We start from the raw sequence: 19,996 nt of genomic DNA, 5'->3' as shown, positions 1-19,996 counted from the left end.
GCTGTAATCTTGATGTTTGGAACAATTGAGCCAAGCTTTAACCGGTCAATTGTTTCCTTCTATACATTAGTAGTTTATAAACATTTTAAAATCATTAGGAACAGAAAATGTTTGGTCTACATGTGTTTGCATTTCCCGTTAAGTTGAACAATGAAAGGAAGTCCAACGTGCATAGTAATATTGAAACTCGTTTTTTTTATAATTTATGAACAATTATATCAGCGCTTTGCCGGCACAATGCAATGATGTAAATTGAGGACATCTCTGCAGTGCAATGATTGAGCACATCTCTGCAGTGCTCTATTTGGGGTCATCTCTGTCGTGTGCTTTTATCAGTAGTATTTTTAATTACTAGTTGCTACTAGACAACTGTGTATAAAAGAGTAGACTTCTCATTACATTATAAATTTTTCTATGGTATAGCCCATGAATGACAGTAAATTTCTCCAGTTCTGCACTAAAAAAGCTAGAATCCAACTTACCACTCGAATTGAATGCCTTCCTGGCCACTTAAAATCTAATCTCTTCCATAAGACCTAATTTGGTTCGTTATAAACCGCGTAGCAAGAAGCCTTCGCCATCAATTTCCGGCGCACGGCCGAGCAGTGTTTAATGAGGGTATCATGGCTACGATGAAGCAGGTATGGCTACGATGAAGCAGGTATCATGGCTACGATGAAGCAGGTATCATGGCTACGATGAAGCAGGAGTCATAGCTACGATGAAGCAGGTATCATGGCTACGATGAAGCAGGTATCATGGCTACGATGAAGCAGGTATCATGGCTACGATGAAGCAGGTATCATGGCTACGATGAAGCAGGTATCATGGCTAAGATGAAGCATGTATCATGGCTACGATGAAGCAGGTATCGTGGCTATGATGAAGCAGGTATCATGGCTACGATGAAGCAGGTATCATGGCTACGATGAAGCAGGTATCATGGCTAAGATGAAGCAGATGTGCTTTAGCGCACAGATTGATGAGCGAAACTTGGTTTGTGCTACAAAAATGTGCTAGCCTATACAGTGCAATAGGTTTCTCTTCACTTGCAACAATGTGCTACAATTTATGCAGTGCAACCGCATTCTCTTAACTTTCAGCAATGTAATACAGTCTGCGCAGTGCAACAGCGTTCTTTTCAGTTGCAACAATGTGCTACAGCCTGTACAGACTTTCAGTCTCGCACACTATTCGTGTCTTTTTTTCTGACGCACTTACATGTTTAGTTGAGGAGCAAGGATCTAAAAACGTATCTTAATGACATTATTGTATATTAGAAAATAAAAATTTCCAGAAATTGGAGGTACACACGAGAAATTTCAATTACCATATTTTCGAAATGCTCTTTCACTTTCAATATGTAATACATGCGCTTCTAAATGAAGCGGAAGCGTGATGGCAGACATGAAGCTAGTAATTTGTTCTATGTTCCAGCGTTTTGCTCAAGAAGGCTATTAGCCTAACCGTTCCATAACGCAGCTTCAATAGCGCCGCATTTTGTGATGAATTGCATCGCACGGGATAGCGTTCCTCACAACCTCAACCACGGGCAATGAATATGAAATCTGTTCAGCTTGGAAAATTTCCATGCTTCTGCTTGATATTTATATAATTGCATTGCTTGAGTGTTGTGCTATAAGATGGTATTTAGTATGCCCATTGAAAGTAAATCTTGAAGGGGACAAATTTGTGATCAAAATCCCGTATGCAAAGCCCATTATCAACCCCTGCTTCTTATTTAATCCTGATGGTTTTAGAAATTTTTCATTGTGCTTGACCCAAGCACAAGGTTCTCACAGCGCCTCGTTCTGTATAGAATAATTCCTCAATCCACATTCAATACTTAATCAATGCTTAAGCGTAACCACACAATTTTTTCTTCAATTCTTCCTGCTTCACTATAATGCTAACTCGGGCCTAAAGCTTCACAATATCCGAGGGTCGGGAGCCCTCGCTTGATGCATGCAAGTGTTAATTGGAAACGAGCTGAACATGAACCAGGGCGAGTGGCTTGACCAACGAAAAAGCTTTTGCATTTTTCTCGTTCAAAGATCGCAGCGCTGGCCATCACCATCACTACCAAAAATAGATGCGATCGCCGATTTCCCTTAGCGACTTGTTTTTATGTTGGATATTGATTAAAGGGAGAACATTTTTCGCGTGGTGGCTCAAAGTATATTTCCGCATAAAATATTCTTGGAATTTTCTTAGTTCGTTCTACTGTGTCTTTTTCATTTTATTTTAGTGTAAATGAAATCAATACGAAGTGCATTATTGCTTCAGGCACATTCTCGCTCGTATTTGTAAGAAATTTCCTAACAACGGAAGGAAAATTTTCATCCCCAAAAGCAGCTGTTTAGAGTTGTTCATGAACATCGTTAGGATTAAAATTCTCCTATTCTAGAAAAAGTTCCACCTAATGCTTATGTATTTCAAGAATTGTTTACAGATAGAAACCGCCTTATCGATTTCATCTGTCATAGCCCCAATTATCAAGTTGGTTATATACTTAAAAATTGTATTACAATCGTTATTATTCAAGGTTTAAATAATGCACAAGGAAGTAGAAGGTGTGCTTGTATGTATTTCTTGGACCTAAGGCTACTTTTTTTTTGTATTTCCGTTGCTTTCTCTTGACGTGTTGGTAAGCCTGGCAAAGTTTAAGACGCCATGACACAAGAGCTCGGGTCTCCATTGCAAACTTTCGGGCATTTTTAGCAGGCATGCGACGATCTATCCTCACGTCTTTTATACAGATGAGTCCGCTGGATAACAAGTATATAAAAAGAAGAAACTGCAATAAGAACTTGGTGTCTTTTCTCAGAAGACTGATGGATCTCATGTGAGGTAATGAGTCGGAAGAACATTATTGTTATCTTTCTACTATTTTTTGCCAAAAAATTTAAACCTAATTCATCCTGGTGTCTTGTTGGTACCCGCAACTTAGCTTCAGGTAAATTCTTAACATCTGTTAATGAAAAGTTTTAGAAGCACGAATAATATATTTGCACTTCTTTTTTGTTGTTACATTTTATTAATATTGCAATAAACTCTCGGTTTCAACCCCTGAAGTTTGTCATCTAAAGTCAACCATAAAAGCGGGTACGTCCCACGGGTTGAATTTTAAGTGTGTCGGCATCACAAATCAGTGTTTTTTCCACAGGTTTGGGTGCGCAATATTTGGTGCCTGACTCCATGTGGATCGCATCGTACGCACCGTGATTTTTTTGATGGTCCAAATAATATCATAGAGTTTCGGTCCTTTGACCACACGAATTACTGATATTATTTTTGATGTGCAGCGGCCAGTAAAGCGTGGATGGTGCATGGGTCGCTTCCAACGAACACGTTTCATCGCTTCAGCTTAATACCTGCGCTTCAGGTCCCTGCATGAGTCCCGTACGAATAACATGCATGCTTCGTACCTGCAATTTTTCCGGACGAAATCCACACAGGGAAGCTTGAATTTAAATGGCCCGTCGACTGACCGGCCGGTTCACGGTGTCGCAGCGGAAAATATCGCGATCTAGAAATAAAGAAGCCTTCAAAAATGTCATTACTTTATTCGATTTATGCTCCCGTTGTCTGACGGAAATTTGGCTAACGATGACAGCTTTAATGGATGAGTAGATACGAGGTTAAATTCCTGCTAAATCACACATTATATTTTATTTATGATAAATGCGTGAACGGTGGTAATGGTGTCTCATCTCAGAACATTGTTGTGATTAAAGTGTCATTTATTAACGTCGGGAAATTAGATAGCGTAATAAAGTAATGCACGTTGAAAACGATTCATAAAAAATGATCCAAATTCGTTTTAATTTATACCAAACATAATGAAATTTAATTTTAAAAATTGGCATATTTGATTTGAATTTTAGGTGATGCGACATGGCGTTGAAAATCATTCTAAATAACAAATGAATAAAAAATTACATATCACATGAATAAGGGTAATTATAATCTGAGTATAGATAGAATTATAAATTTGATAAATGATGAATAATATGTTTTAAAATTAAAATAATAGATGACGCGGCAGCATCCATCTTACCGCGAGCAATTCAGACATCAGGGCTCCTTTAAATTAATCAAGTCTTCGCTAGAACCAAGGCTGCACGTAACAAGAAGTGACTTTAGCTCGAAGACTGCGCCATGATAATAAATGAATTTCGTTGGGCGGTGGCAGCCTGTGAATGTCTGCCTAAAATGACAGGTATGGACGGAAGAATTTTTAGAGGAAAACTTGATGCAAGAGCGAGCAGAATTAATCAAATGCTGAGTGCGAGACTCCAAAGCAAACTGACGCTTTCAACAGGCTGGCAGAATATCGACAACCTTTACGCTCTGCCGCCGCTCCTGTGTGAATTGTGACGTTCTGAATTACAAGTCACCGACTGGTGTATGAATTGTGGCGTTCTGTATTGTAGACAGCCAACTGATGTGTGGATTGTGACGTTCTGTATTCTGACAGCCAACTGCTGTGTGAATTGTGACGTTCTGTATTCTGACAGCCAACTGCTGTGTGAATTGTGACATTTTGAGCTCCCTGTCGCCCACTGTTGTGTGAATTGTGGTGACCTGGACTCCCAGCGTCCAACTTCTGTGTGAATTGTGAGGTTCTGCACACCAAGCCGCTGAATTTTTAATAATTGTGACGTCTTGTCAACTTCACTGCCTTCTACTATATTAGATGGTCAATTATGCCGCATGTTGCTAATTATAATGCATGAATGAAATACTTTTCAAGCACGAGCACCGGCAGTGATTAGTACATTCAAGCGCCCGACAAGTCATGTCGCTTACTGCGTTTCTGTATTCAAAGGGAGACTTTCACGCAAATTTATACGGTATAGTTAAACGCGGTATTTTTTTAGTGTTCTGGTAAATGAATTTGCAGAACTTTTCATCTTAGCGGGGAAAGAATTTTAAATTAAATACAATCAATTGGCAATTAAATCCAAGAGACCAAACGCATCATCCCGATGATCCGCCAAATCCAGTTAATTTTCATGCACAGAAATGTTACTACCTTCCAGGTAGAAAAATGTTACCGCTATCCCGGCAAGAAAAAAGTTACCACGTTCTAGGCATTGAAATGTTAACGCTTTCTAGGCAAGAGAAAATATTTTCAGGTTCCGAACAAGAAACTGTTATCGCATCATAAAATAGGAAATCCATAAAATATTTTAATAACACATATGCAACTTAATATTATAAAGGTTAAAATTGTTCCTTTCCAATATACGATGCCAAAATATCTCTTGAATCCAAATCTAGAACTTGCACTATCATTTTAAATTTAAACGAGGTTCATCAATATCTTCCCTCGAATCCCATAGAGTCAAGCTAATTTCTTGTAAAATCTATTTGCACGTACAAATAAACACATTTAAATGATTAAACATGTAAATAAATTAACATCTCACCGTGATCGCTCGCTGCATCCGGAGCAGCGTGCGCTGGAGACGGTCGAGACAACAGGAGATGTAGAAGCAGGAGCTTCATACACAAATGTGGCACGAAGTTCATCTTGATAGGTACGAGCTTTGGACTGAATTTAATACGTTTTAAGTTGAATGAATCCTGTTACTATATTTACAGCGAAGAATTCAGGGTAAAAACTTTTCACTTTCATTTATGGAAAATTGCGCATTGCAATCCGAGTGTTCATAGCGGGTATCCTGCGATTATATTTAGTTTTTTTTTTATCTGAGAAGAAGGCGAAATTGATGATATGGTGCAAATAAATTATGAAAGTCGGAAATTGTTCGTACAAAATTGTCTTATTAGTCTTTATTTTTAGGTAATATTTGATCTTTAATTGGAAAACAAGACTGAATGCCATGTTGGATATTTTTTGGATACTCATCGATTATTTTTGTAAGAAAGAATATAGTGAGCCTTATTGAACAGTAAATTAAGTCAATTTGTCAATGAATTTTAGGCTTAAGGTCACTTGAACGAGTTAATAAATGCCTAGGACATAACCAGTGCCAGAATCATCAATAATATTTTTTCTGGTGTCTATATGATAAAATTTTGGGAGCCTATTGCTCTGATATTGTACTATTTCTTGCTTTATTTGGCCTGACCGCATATAGATTCAGATACGTATTTAACATGTAGGCTAATAATTATTTATTCGGTTAATTCCTCATACCGAGCAAAAGAATTTTCAGTGATTTCATTTAATGATTGTCAATATTAAAATTCCACACATTACGCCGTCAAAATAGAAAATTTTAAACGCAATCTTGAAGGCAGTCATAAAAATAGTGCCAATTAGGTTCTTCCTACCAGTATGAATTGCTGCAAGGATCAGAGATAACAGAAAGGAATCGTCTAAATTCGCGCTACGGTCGAGGGTATCGAAATCCTCGCAACGTGGCAGGCCCGTAGACTAAGACGAAAGTTGGAGCAGACGAGCGCGGCGCACCACACCCACGTGTGCCCAGGCCGGCGGCTGCTGGGCAAGTGAGGGGAGCACGGGATGCTGAGGGACGAGATAATGCGGCACCAAACAGCGGCGAGCTACGGCCGTGTGAAATTTCTCGAGATCGTGGATATTTTGAAAATAAGTTATTTTATCCTTATTGATAACCTGCTGCTAGTTCGCGTAAATTCGTAAAACTAGTGCAAAATGTTCCGAAGAGATCAATGATTTTGTTCCGATGCTATTCATGACTTGAACATTTTTCAGATGAACAAATGAAATTATTTCCAGTATTGAAAAGTTGCAGAGCATTTTTCTCAAAAAGCCTGAAACGTAATGTTTCTATTATTGATGTTGCTTCTGTTTAAATGTATATATATCCACCTGGTCGTTGAAGTATTTGATGAAGACATTAATAGTCCGTAAATCTAGCTATTTCACAATCAATAACATTGATATATTCGAACCATGTTCGTGTGATTCTAATAGATTATTGGCATTTGGAGTTGTTATTATATGTGAAAAAAGAATCTTAGATAACACAGTATTATTTGTTTCAGTCGAACGGGACTGAAACAAACATTTTTTAAACAGATCAACCTACACTAATAAATTAAAGTTTGTAAACTAAACTTTATACTTCAATAAATTAAAGAACCATGAACTCTGCACGAATCAGATGAGAATAATTTTTTATATCGGCTATCGCGTAGGAAGAGATAACTTGAATACCTGCAGTGAAGCCGTGAAAGTTTTTAAAGTTACTTAAATATTCTTTGCAATATCCGTAGAGTTAAAGCTAGTTTTGCAAAAAGAGTACAGTTCTTTTGATTGTTCACATTTAGAAGTTAACGAATGAGAAAGATAAAAAAAAGAAGAAAATCATCAATCGAGGATTCAAATATGAACTTACATAAACTAAATCGCGGAATCTTCTCACTACGAAACCAAAAGAATGGAAAATTTTCTTTAGCTTCGTTAACTTTTCAAAATCTGAAAAGTTTACTAACGTCTCAAAAATTTGAAAAGTTAAACAATTTATGGAACCGGAGGTCACAATTGTGGCCAGCAAATTACTTTTCAGACAGGGCGTCTGGACAAAATCTGGGCGAAAATCTCATTATATTATAAAATCGGAAATCCAGGGTGTTTTTATAGTATAAATGGCAAATTAACAGGCGAAAATAAGTCGTTGAGCGCAGGCAGTTTGTTGAGGCATATAAAAATATTTACCTGTATATATGTCATGATTTTCAACGTAACATTTTTAAAATGTATTTTTAACGAATCATCGAAAAAAAATTCCACAAATAATAACATTTCAATTTAATACAAATTAGGTTCTAACCATAAGTACGCCCTAACATCTTGGAAACACCCTCATAATCCCTTGTTATATTTTGCAATGAAATAGTATTCATAAATAGCATAAAAATATAATGTGAGCGGTATACGTATGTACCCTATTTAAGTGATCCCAGCGAGCATATGTTGATCACAGAAAAATATCACTATATAAGCACGTCATAGATGCGCTGCAAATGATTTATTTCAATCTCGGACATTATTGTTGAGCTCCCAGACTTTCCAGCCTAAATAAAATCATATCATACTAGACCAAAGTTGTGTTTTTAAAATCAATTTTAGATCAAGACGCATTTTTTCCAGATAAAGCTTGTTGACTGCACAGCTTAATATTAGAAATACTTTCGTGCAAATGGGAAGAAGAAGCCAGTGAAGTGACGCAGCAGTGCAGCAGCCCTCAATGACGACCGGTACTTAGTATGCCGAGCCCTCGTCTGAATGAGGGGACGGTTACTGCCAGTGGCCAAAGCGTTACCCTCGTCTCAATGAGGGGGACGGTGACTGGAGACGGTCAACGCGTTACCCTCGTCTCAATGAGGGGACGGTTACTGGAGGCGGTCAAAGCGTTACCCTCGTCTCAATGAGGGGACGGTTACTGGAGGCGGTCAAAGCGTTACCCTCGTCTCAATGAGGGGACGACAACTGGAGGTGGCCAAAGCATTACCCTCGTCTCAATGAGGGGACGACAACTGGAGGTGGCCAAAGCGTTACCCTCGTCTCAATAAGGGGACGACAACTGGAGGTGGCCAAAGCGTTACCCTCGTCTCAATGAGGGGACGACAACTGGAGGTGGCAAAGCGTTACCCTCATCTCAATGAGGGGACGGCGACTGTAGGTGGTCAAAGCCTTACCCTCGTCTCGATGAGGGGATGGTGAATGGTGGCGGCCAAAGCGTTACCCTCGTCTCTATGAGGGGACGGCGACTGGAGGCGGTCAAATTAAGTGTTACTGAGCATGCCTTGTTAGTGATAAAATTTTATAAAATAGTTCATTAATTCCGTTGAATTTTGGCACACTTAATTGTGTCAGCCAGCAAATTCAGTGCAGGAGACATTCGATGTAAATAGATGTTGTACGGTATAACTTATAAGGTAGGAGGCATATTGTAGTTGAATAAGAAACAAGCAGTTTTCCGATCATGTTCGGCATATTGCCTGTTTCATGCAATCAATTTAATACATTGCACCTCTTCTTCATTTTAGCTTTTCTATTAAATAAATTTGTTTTATTCCAAAAATTTGCTCGGTAATTTTGGATAGCCATTTTGTTCAGATTAGCGGATTTCTATTTGGCTGACGACGTCCACCCTTGGAAGTATGTTAAGCTCGGTCATGCATCGCTGGTCAATAGCTGTTTTTTCAACATTCAACTCTGTTCTGCAACGCAAATAAAGCTTTTTCATCGGTCCTTGTACCATGTATGTTATACTGTATCAAAGGAACGGGCGACTATTTCACTTAATAACTAAATTTCATTTAATTTAAGGCGGATAAGCGTTACGGGTGCAGAAAAAATTTCTGGGTGCCAAATAGATATTGACCAGCGGCCATTGTAAAGGCAATTTTAGAAGGACTGATATTGAAGATATATAATTAATAAGTATAGGCGTCGTGTTACGGATTAAAATAAATAAAGATACTGCACATGTGATCATATGTGAGTAGAGTTGAATTATTTCTCTACTATTCATGGTGAGCGAGTAGATCGATACGAGTTTTATTGCGCAAGGGAAGTCTGCAGTGATCGTAAACTGGTCATAGAAATAACGAGACTAGAGACCATATGTGCTGACTAATGACGGTTACGGTTCTTAAGAATTTTAATCTTAATATTAAAACAGTAATAATTGAATTTTTTACAACAAGAAGCTGTAATCTGTTGAACCATGTTTTTTAATGTCTATTTTAGTATCGTGATCAATTGCATGCAAACACAAAAGAGCTTTTTTCGGAAGCTGTTACTTCTATGGAATTCTGCATAACATCAAGGAAATGAATTCGCAACTGAGAGACTTTGATAGTACATTTGGGGAAATTTTTTTAATATTTGCGCATACAGAACAATCGTGTGTGTATTACTCGTATATAAGTGCCGTAAATTACTCAGTCAAACATTTTACTTTAAACTGTATTCTTCTTTCATTTGTCATATGAACAAGGGCTGTAAATAATCGTTGAGATTAATACCGACAAAATACTAGAGTATTAATACTTATTTTACCATAAGTGAGTGCAAATATATTAACTGTTAACAAATCATTTTGTGACCTGAATGTGTCAGTACAGTTAGCGCTACTCACATAAAACAGCATAAAAAGGTGCAATATATGCTGTGAATCCTGTGATGTTATCGGTATATAGCGCATTCACTTCGGGGCTCGTTTTTGTGCAGATGGGGTAGCCATGCAGACAAAATTCATCAAAACCACAGACGGCTCACAAATTTTTCAATTGCGTTTAATTTTTAAGGCTTTTCTGAAGTATTCATCGAAATAATAGTGATCTTCTAAAATTTTTTGAGCAGATTATTTTTGAATTATTATTAATAACTAAATTTACTACTATTAATAACTTTTCCTTTCAACGTTGAGCTGAAAATTTATGCGCTAAATAGAAAATTACAATTTTTCATGAGTTCACTTCATTTTGCTCGTGTTATCCAAAATTTTGCGCTAACCGGTAACCTTCTGCACTAACCGGTAACCTTCTATCGTCGAATTTTTCGAAATTCTGTAAATTAATGTTATGATTTTCCGAAATTCTGGAACTGATGCAACGTCGCTCATTTGTGGCTCTTTGTTAGCAGTTAGGACGCCGCGATCGTCTCTACAAAGCCCCACACGTTCCATATTGAGGGCAAAATTTGCGTTTCGCATGTTCCGAGGCAGTACCATCGAGAGCAAGCCTTCGCACATCATCAGAGATCGCCGCACTCGGGATTGTGCCTAGAGGTCCTGCTTTTTGCAACGTGTGTTGTATCTGCATGTTCGTTTTAGGACCATTCCGGACATGTCTATGCCTGAACTTTGTTTTATTTGTCTTACCTGCTGCAGTACCTTTAGTACAGTGAATTTTTACCTTAAATAAGATACTTCTAAAATTAGTGCACAGTTCATAATAGACTACCAAAACAATGAGGTGAAACACGAACTCCTGCTCACAGGGCCTAACGCTTTGGTGGTCACTTGTACTGCAAGCCGGCCTTGATTTCTGCGTCTCGATGTAGTCACCAGGTCATGTGAACGAACTCCTCTGATGGAAGCGAAAACATGGTTCATAAACTTATACAACTTACAAATGAAGAATACTTATTTTCAAATATATTAAGTCTTTTTTAGTGCAATTACCATAAATAGATTTTTGATAGCTAAACCTCATGATACTCTCGGAAGACTGCAGCCTAAATTTCTGTAACATTCTCAGAACTGAAAAAAATGGAAATCTTTTCCACTTTTTTAATCGTCAATTACACTTTTTTCTTGTAGAAACTAAGCTCTAAATTAAGGAAATTTATTCGAATAAATTTACGGGTAAAATTTTCTTATCCCGTCTGCCCGACGTCTTTCCTGCAGGTTCAGATTACCAGTTTTCTTCGTCAAATCTTACTCGTTTAACTTCTTCATTGTCAAATTCGATAAAATGTTTTTCGCTTGGATCCTTACTCGCCCTTGCTCTTTCCGATTACTTAACCACCTCCTCATGCTATTGCTATAGCACTTTCTTCGGGTCAAGATTTTATAACTCCTGCTTTGACCGCCGCTCGCCGCCCCAATCTAGGGGTCATTCTTCAGATTTGAGAACTCCCGAAGTTTCCTCCTTGAATGCAGTTTTTCTGAAGTTGTTCCCGCACGTCGAGCAGTCGTATATACTACTTTGGCCTCAGAAGACAAGGAATATTCTCTTCGTTTCCTTGGTTTTCAGGTCCCAGGCGCTTGATCAATGAAGTGTTTGGCCGTCGTTTGCTTGCATGGGCGATGGTGCTCAGGCTTTCACCGCACTCTGTCTACATTGGCTACTTGGAGATCTTTTAAGTGAGGGGAGAGAACTCCATAGAGGGGAGTGGTGCGAGAGGGAAAAGTGGCCAACTGCTCACGGAGTCTTGTTTAGACTGCCGATTTCTTCTTTGAAGTAACGGAAAGAAACATGATACATTTTTGACGATAATTGACGAGAAGTGGGTATTAAAGTTTACATCCGAGTAGTTGTGATTGCATGTACAATTACACGGAAAGGATTATTTAGAAATCAACGGCAAAACAGTTTTTTTATCTCATCGAATCCACCAATGTTTAAATAACGGGACAAAAAATCATACACTGTTTATTTGCACTTATGTTCAATTATGGTTTCAGAAATCAAATAACCTGAGTTGAAGCTGTCCCAAGATTGCCATAGCTACTGTTTTCGGCTGAAATTCTTATCGCTCTTATCGTAACAATACAACAAAAAATATTCGAACATTTTCTGTGACTTATTTCTATTCAACCTATATAAACGACTGTCATTCTAAATCAGCCAAGCAGCCGTGTTCTGTAAATTAAGGAAAATACATAAGTAAGATTTAAATCTCAAGAAATAAATCTGTGTAGCGTCAGTGGCGCATTTCCAGGGTTTCGCAAAAGCTGTAGAGGTGGCCGAGCGGCCAATCAGTTTTGAGGTTCGATCTTGCCTCAGGGGACACGAGGCAGCAAGGCTCTTTAATTTTACACACACCTCAGTTACTGTGATCTCGTCGACTGTACAACCTGCAATGCGGTACGCTGCTCATGTTGGTGGCGCAACCAAAGCCTTGTGCGGTATCATGAACGATATTTAGGTGAATTAAAATGATATGTTGATTTATTCTTGCTTATTTATAGATCTCCAAATAGAATTACCTATATTTATTGTAATATAAATTTTAAGTCTCAGACGTTTCTAACGAATAATATTACATTTATAGGTCGTTTCTGCTTATAAATTGAAGGAAATTCAAAATTGGATGCAATTAATTGATCATAATTAAGCGAAAAAACTTTTGATAGATATGTCGAGTCCCAATTACATTTCCTGCAAACAAAGAGCCCAAAATTTTAATCTTGAATTTCATCATTTCGCAATATCATATGTTGCTGGGTAGGTATACTTGATGATGACAGTAATAATTTAGTCAGAGAAAAATATTTCACTGAAATAGTTTGTGCGTGTGATTGTGTTCAAAACTTCAATCCAAGAAGTAAATTCATTCCATTTTGAGCGTGTAAATATAAATTCAGACTCTATTACCCTCGATCTATTCTAACGTTCAAAATGTTTTTTTTTTATAGTTGTCCAGAGATATTCCCACATTATGCAGAAGGGGTGTCAGTCACTCAAAGTCTTTTAAAGAATCATAGAAGCGCTCTAAAAATTGTGACAAACTTTCAGCACCAAGGAACTCCTTTTCTGTGTAACCTGAGAGAGACTATAATATGCGTTCGTTGCTTCCCTCAAAAGTTTACCTCAGAAGATCAAGAAAAGCAGCTTCCGGTTACTCTGGAGTAACCATGGCAAGTGTCGAAAATTTTAGATATTACCTCGTATGAATTGCACATCTAGTGTACTGTGACTTCTAATTCTAGAGAACTAAATTTTTTGGACATCTAGTGTACTGTGACTTCAAATTCTCGAGAGCTATATTTGTTAGACATCTAGTGTACTGTGACTTCTAATTCTCGAGAACTGTAGTTTAAAGTTTCAAATTTTTATGTAATTTCACATTTTTTAACTGGAATTATGAAGTTGTACGTATAGGAGTGTCGATGAAGCGTCTCTCAATTAATTTAAGGAAAATAAAGATGCTTTTCTCCGGTCTAAGTATTGAAAGCTCTATAAATAACAGATCGTTACAAGTTACACAAATATAAATACAAAGAAAACGATTATAAACAGTAAAAATCAATTCGGCTATTAAACAAACTAATTAGTACGGGATGACAGCTGCTACACCTAAGTACATACTCTAATAAGAGGTTCTGGTGGAATGAATCAAAATGCTAAAAGTTGGAATGTAGTTAACTATAGTCGTGTGCATTGTGGCGACGTTTATATTTAAACAAAAAATTTTGTAACCATTAAATCTAGAAATTCTGAATTTCTAAATATTTGTATTATATTGATTCAAAATCTTGAACGAAACCGCTACAACGATTTAAGCATTCACTTCTCATTTAATTTTACTTGTCATTTACAAATACTACTGTGAATGAAAGGAAAATAGGAAAATGAAATGAATGTGAATGAAAGGAAAATAATGTTATATAAAAATGATACTTTGAATGGAAGTACATAAGCAGCATAACCTTCTAGTTATGCTATAAGATCACGTCCTCCCGAGAAAGTTTTGACTTCCGAAAAAGTTTCGATAAAAGTTTTTACGTACGAGTTCCTGTTAATTCGATCCAGATTTATCCTTACTTAGTAAATGATCTCACATCCCATAAAGCAACAATGCAAATAAACTGTAAATTCCCCAATTTACGAAAGTCATTATTATGGAACTCGAGGACAGAAGAGACAACGAGTTTCATCCGCCAGCGTTATCGTGTTATGCCGCCACCAGATAAGCCTTCATGCGATAAGCAACTCTATCAGCCAGCTGTTGCAGTCGCAGTACCGGCGCGTTGCGTGCAACATCCATTACGTCCGTCAACTAGTTTAAGCTTATTTTAATTTGTAGTGATCCGGTGAGAATTGATACGTAATTAATAATAGCTAGAAAAAAAATTGATTAAGGTGCAAGGGAAAAGCTGATGTCCAGTACAAATTTATAAGATAGAGAACAACGAGTTTTTACTTTTCCATGATTGTCGAAAATGTTTTATTCCACTAGGCAAAAGACGTTAAATCAATGTTGAAATGAACGCTGATTGGTTGAATCAACGTTGATTAAACAAGGTTTCAACATCGTTTGTTTTAGTATAGTATAGTAGTATAGTATCTTCGGCATTAAATAAATAGGCCTGCATAGGCCTGTCGCCGATTCTTGTTCTTTTCTTGACTAGACTGGCCTTACGGACGGTAGATTTAAAATCGCTTCTAGATATCAGTTGTTCCGTAGGGTACGAGGCATTTTTAGACTGAACATATGCTCATGCATGGCCTTGTCTAGTCTGTTCTTGAACGCGTTCATACTCGGAGCGTCAACAATATCTTCAGGGAGGCTGTTCCACATGTCAGTGACTCGAAGCGAGAAGAAATGTTGTCGCGTGGATAAGTTGAACCGCAGTTTTTTAGTTTATAGCTGTGACCCCTGGTGTTGGTTCTTGTTTCAAATTCTAGTAATCCTTCTGGGACCTTGTACAAACCATGAGTATACTTGTATACTTCAATGAGGTCACCACGGAGTGTCGGAGTCCTCGTGAGATCTTGAATGGTGTTGACATGATTTTCCGTGTTTCTGCGTCTGTTTCGCTCCTGCCATTTCTTGCGGAACTCCGCCCTCTCTAAAGGGGTGGAATCCTTTAGAGCGGATTCGCTCCCGCCATTTCTTGCGGAACTCCGCCCTCTCTAAAGGGGTGGAATCATTTTTCACAAAAACAGACTTGAATTCAACAGTTTCTCCTAACTTTTTCGCTGCTTTCAGCACGCTCCAAACCTGGGCCGGATCCTTCACAGTCACCAATAGAGGTCTGCATGCGTTAGTAGCAGCATTCTTGGAGCGCAGCCTCTTGCACGATGCAATATCAAGCGGCGTGCTTAGTGCTTTACTACAACAGTCTGCCACATACTTATTGTCGGCCATCACACGTTCGTTCGTCTCAGATGCGGTGCTTTCGGGAATGCCGAACCAAACAAGATTGCACTTCCTTCGTTCTCTGTCGAGTAATTCGCGGGAGCTTTCGCTAGCGATTTCGGCTATGTCCACGTTGTGATTCTTCAGTTCCATCTTTTCCAAGTTTTCTGTATTTTTCCGTTGAGCTCTCTCTTCGATCAGCTCTCTGCGTAACGAGCTCAGTTCATTACTCAAAGAGCCAACTAAATTACTCAACGTGTTCATCTCTTTCCGATAATTGTTTTCCATTTCAGCTCGAAATGCTGCGAACAGAGCGAACCAATTCTCTTCCATCTGCTTCTCGCTTTTCCTGGCACGGAGAGTCGGCTTCTCGCAGTCGCTACAGAACCAGTGAAACGACTCTGTTTTCTGTAGGAAAGAGTATTCTTCAGAGCTCAGCTTCGCGCAACTGATGCAAATAAAATCCTCGCAGTGTTCACAGATGACCATCTGATCATATTCTCTCAACGAGGTCTCTTTGCAAAACTTGCATGCATCTTCAACTACGCACTTCGCTCTCCTGTTCGATTTTTTCGGTGCGTCTTGTTTCGAAGAACCGCATTCCTTCTTAACAATCTTGTTTACTTTCTTCCCAGCCATCGAAATGTCTTCTTTCTTAATTGTTTAATGATTCCCGGGTTCCTTCACTGAGATTTAGCTAGGGTCTCTCATGGCAATAAATCACCGGAAACAATAAATCACCGGAAACAAGCCTGATGAACACAACCGCCCTACGGTAGTAAAGTTCCGGAAGTACAGCACAGCCGCCCGACGGTAATAAAGTTCCGGAAGTACAGCACAACCGCCCGACGGTACCGGAAGTACAGCACACTCGCCCGACGGTAATAAAGTTCCGGAAGTCCAGCACAACCGCACGACGGTAATAAAGTTCCGGAAGCAATTCAAAGCAGGAAACAATTCGGTCAGGCTCCTGGAGCGACTACACAACACGCCTGATCTCCACCGCGTCTCAATCTGAACTGATTTTGTAGGATATAATATACGATGGGTTCGGTTATGATTCACTATTTAGAAAAATCCAGAATAATACAGTGAATACATAATATCAAGAACCTTTAATTTGACGATTGGAGCTCACATCACGATCACTTCAAATTATTGTTACATGGATCATTATTAAATATTTACATATGTTGCTCTATGGAAATATTTGCCCACTTCAGAGTTAGTGTGTTTTTTCGTTTACTTTTAGGGGTTTTGAAAAATATTTTGCGTGAGTGTTTGTTCTGGTGCGTTTATTTCGCAAATGCGCTGAAGAGAAATCCCAGTTTTGAGCAGCCATTAGTATTTATTCATTCTAATTTTGTAATTCGATATAATTTAAATATCTCAAAAATGCCCACAGAACATTCACCAAAGACCAGCGATGGCTCACCGCTTGGGTGCTCGCGAAATCGAATCAGCAAAGGAATGTTTCGCGATTTATTCCATTAACCACAAATTGCCACGAAACAACCTCGGCAAAGCCTTGCGGTCACTCGGCGCTAATCCGAGCAACCAAGACCTGCAACAAATGATCGCTAAGATGCGCGTCCCCGACCCCCTGTCACTGCAAGATTTCTTGGTGAGATTCATTGCCCGTTTTGATATGATGAGACCCATTAAATGCAATGCAATTGATCACTGTACATGATTTTTTCTTATTATGTATAATAAATTGCGCAAATATGAATGCAATAATTATGGATCACTGTACGTGATTTCGTTATTATATATAAGTAAATTACGCAAATATGAGACATAATTAATAATGGTGTCCAATTTGGAGTGCGAAAAAATATTTATTTCGACATTATATTAGGCTTAATTGCATACCTGCTTACATTTATTAAAATCTGTGAATACAATACCACACGCGTCAAGCTTATACCCTTACATATAAATTTCTATATTAAAATATACGTTTTAGTTTCACTGGAGCTAATGTCCCTCGACAGTCAGTCCTGGAGCAAGACTTCCCCCCGCCCGACAGCGAGGAGGAGATACGCGAGGCGTTCGGCGTCTTCGACAAGGACGGTGAAGGGACCATCTCGGCGTCGGAGCTGAAACACGTCCTCATGACCATGGGTGAGAAGCTCACGCAGGAGGAGGTCGAACTCATCGTCAGGGAGGCCGATGTCGACGAGGAAGGGCAAATCAGATACGAGCAGTTCGTCTCAATCATGAAGAGGAATTGAGATGTATCGCATTTATTGCAATCATCGGTCACATCACGCAATCATATATAACTCATTCGACTTTTTCTATACATGAGCTAAAAATTAAAAAGAGGATGCCGAATGTGGACACTTACAATTTATGTGCAAGTGCGGATGGTTAATCATCACCGTCATCAATAATTTATGAAATTGGTGGACTGGATAGAATAACAGATATCAAACTATTATTATAGCACTCCAGGATTATATTCACTTTTTTGCTACGATGCATGACGGAATATTCAATCTTAATTAAATATTCAATCAGTAATTCAAAAACGAATTTAAATCATAAATTATTCTCCTCGGAAATTTGGCAAATCACAATTCAAGTGTTAATAGAGGACGAAAATTATCGGAAATATATTACTGCATGCTTATTATTTTGGGCTGTTTATTATTTAGTTAACCTTCAGAATACTAGAATGAAAGCTCAGAATCGTTTTATCATATTTAACGTTATTATTTAAATCTGGAGCAAACGTAAATTTGTCATTTTATAATGATTTTTTTATGATTCAAATTTTTATGACAATTTTAATGACAGCAACATTATGAAACTACGTAAGTTAAAGCAGTAATTTGTATTTTATATCCAATTAATTAACGCAAGACGCGCATTTTAAAACTCATTCAAATAGCCCTAATATTTTCATGATGCCCGGTTCGATGATTCCAAACATGCAAACAATCACACGAGCACATTATCTCAAATGAAAATTAAGAGTTTTTTCATAGAGGATGGTATTGCCACGTATTTTAGCATTTGCACAAGTCTATGTTAATTCACCAATCGCATTAGCCGAAGCTCAAACTCTATATGCAATGTGAAGCCTCGAATTTCGTTCATACATACGAAAAATTTTATGTAGACCGTGAGTTCGAAATAATTAATTCGGTTAAGAAATTTTAAACTGGAATACGAACCATTTTTCCATTCTCGACTTAGACTTTCAGCAATAGATGTTGCAGCAATCTGTCACTTACATCGTCAACTTCGCCAGTCTAACTTGATATTGGATTTCAATCACCTTGTTACTTATTTCACCTTTGTTGACTTAAAATGAAAATTTCATGACATTTTTTGCTGGTCAGGGAAAGAAAGAAGTTCGTATTGGGCGATGGCACATTAGTTGTTTATGTATTCTGGCACATAAGGATGCTAATCGATCCCCCAAACTACGCAAACTCGCTAGGAGTTGCATTTACATACATGGTAACACAGGATCGATGTAAACTTCTGTCATGGTGTAGAAAGTGTACATGTGTGACTTTAGTTTTTGGTGGTTACAAAAAAAAATTTCCCCGATAGTGGTAAATAATTTCGGGGTGCGTAAATGTTCGGGCCACAAGACCTCCACCCCACGACACCGAAGTCGGGGCATAGATGGACTGTATTGACTGTACAAATGTCTGGGATCCGAAAGTGACCACCAACAAGCTTGGCTCAATCCTCTTGCATGGGTTATATTTATAAGGGCGTACTAATTCTATCAAATATCCTGGTATCGTCGTATAAAACAGTACCTACATGTTCCGCCACATCCTCTGGAATAAGGTGATTATGCATGGGAAAACAGGTCGCCTGTCGAAGACCACCACTGCCCTGGATATAATGGACCATCATGATTCCGCCTTCCGGAATGTAGCCCTTCAACACTTCAAGCCGTCCGTATCTAGGCCATGGGTCGAACCAGCCCTCGGTCGAACGGCCACTTGTCGAAGGACGATAAATTTTGGAACAGAACTATGCTATCAAAAACTTAACCTCAGATGCGGTGAACGTAAAATTACGTAATTTAACACGATGTCTGGCAGTCATATTCGATCCGCGGCCTGGTGGTGCACGGCAGGTGGTGGTCAAGGCCGGAAGAGGACAAAGCCGAGTGGTGCACGGCTGATTGGTGTAGGTCCAGAGAGATCCAAGGCGTTCGATTCAGGGCTTATTGGTGCACAAAATTGGTGGTGCACGGCTGCGCTCCCCGGGAAAACTATTAGCCGATAGTATTAATGGCAAATACTTTCCGCTTTAAATATCGGGCTATTTTCTTCTTCGGATGCAAGTAGCTGGGCGCGGGCGTTTGCAGTCAAAATGGTTTATTTTTCATTTTATTGGTTGCAAATCTTGTAAAAGGTCAGAAGTACCTAAAATTTTGCATACCAAAGCTTCAAAATTTGC

General features: G+C 38.5%; 2 protein-coding genes across 2 annotated transcripts in view; one reads left to right on the top strand and one right to left on the bottom strand.

The window, feature by feature from the left end:
- Positions 1–5,540, bottom strand: part of LOC108670488 (lachesin) — a 58,680-nt gene extending 53,140 nt beyond the window's left edge. Inside the window, exon 1 of the mRNA XM_047884302.1 lies at positions 5,436–5,540. Within this exon, the coding sequence (XP_047740258.1) occupies positions 5,436–5,538 (103 nt within the window). The 5' untranslated portion in view covers positions 5,539–5,540. The remainder of the gene's footprint in view (positions 1–5,435) is intronic.
- Positions 5,541–14,442: 8,902 nt separating this feature from the next.
- LOC108670503 (calmodulin-like) lies at positions 14,443–18,844 on the top strand. Its single transcript, XM_018157976.2, has 3 exons — positions 14,443–14,510; positions 16,965–17,183; positions 17,557–18,844. The coding sequence occupies exons 2-3, from the start codon at positions 16,986–16,988 to the stop codon at positions 17,794–17,796; spliced, it is 438 nt and encodes a 145-aa protein (XP_018013465.1). The 5' UTR covers positions 14,443–14,510; positions 16,965–16,985; the 3' UTR covers positions 17,797–18,844.
- Positions 18,845–19,996: the final 1,152 nt, after the last annotated feature.

Source organism: Hyalella azteca, unplaced genomic scaffold (genome assembly GCF_000764305.2).
Source record: "Hyalella azteca isolate HAZT.00-mixed unplaced genomic scaffold, Hazt_2.0.2 contig15124, whole genome shotgun sequence".
NCBI lineage: Eukaryota > Metazoa > Arthropoda > Malacostraca > Amphipoda > Hyalellidae > Hyalella > Hyalella azteca.
This window is presented reverse-complemented; position numbering and strand designations above follow the sequence as displayed.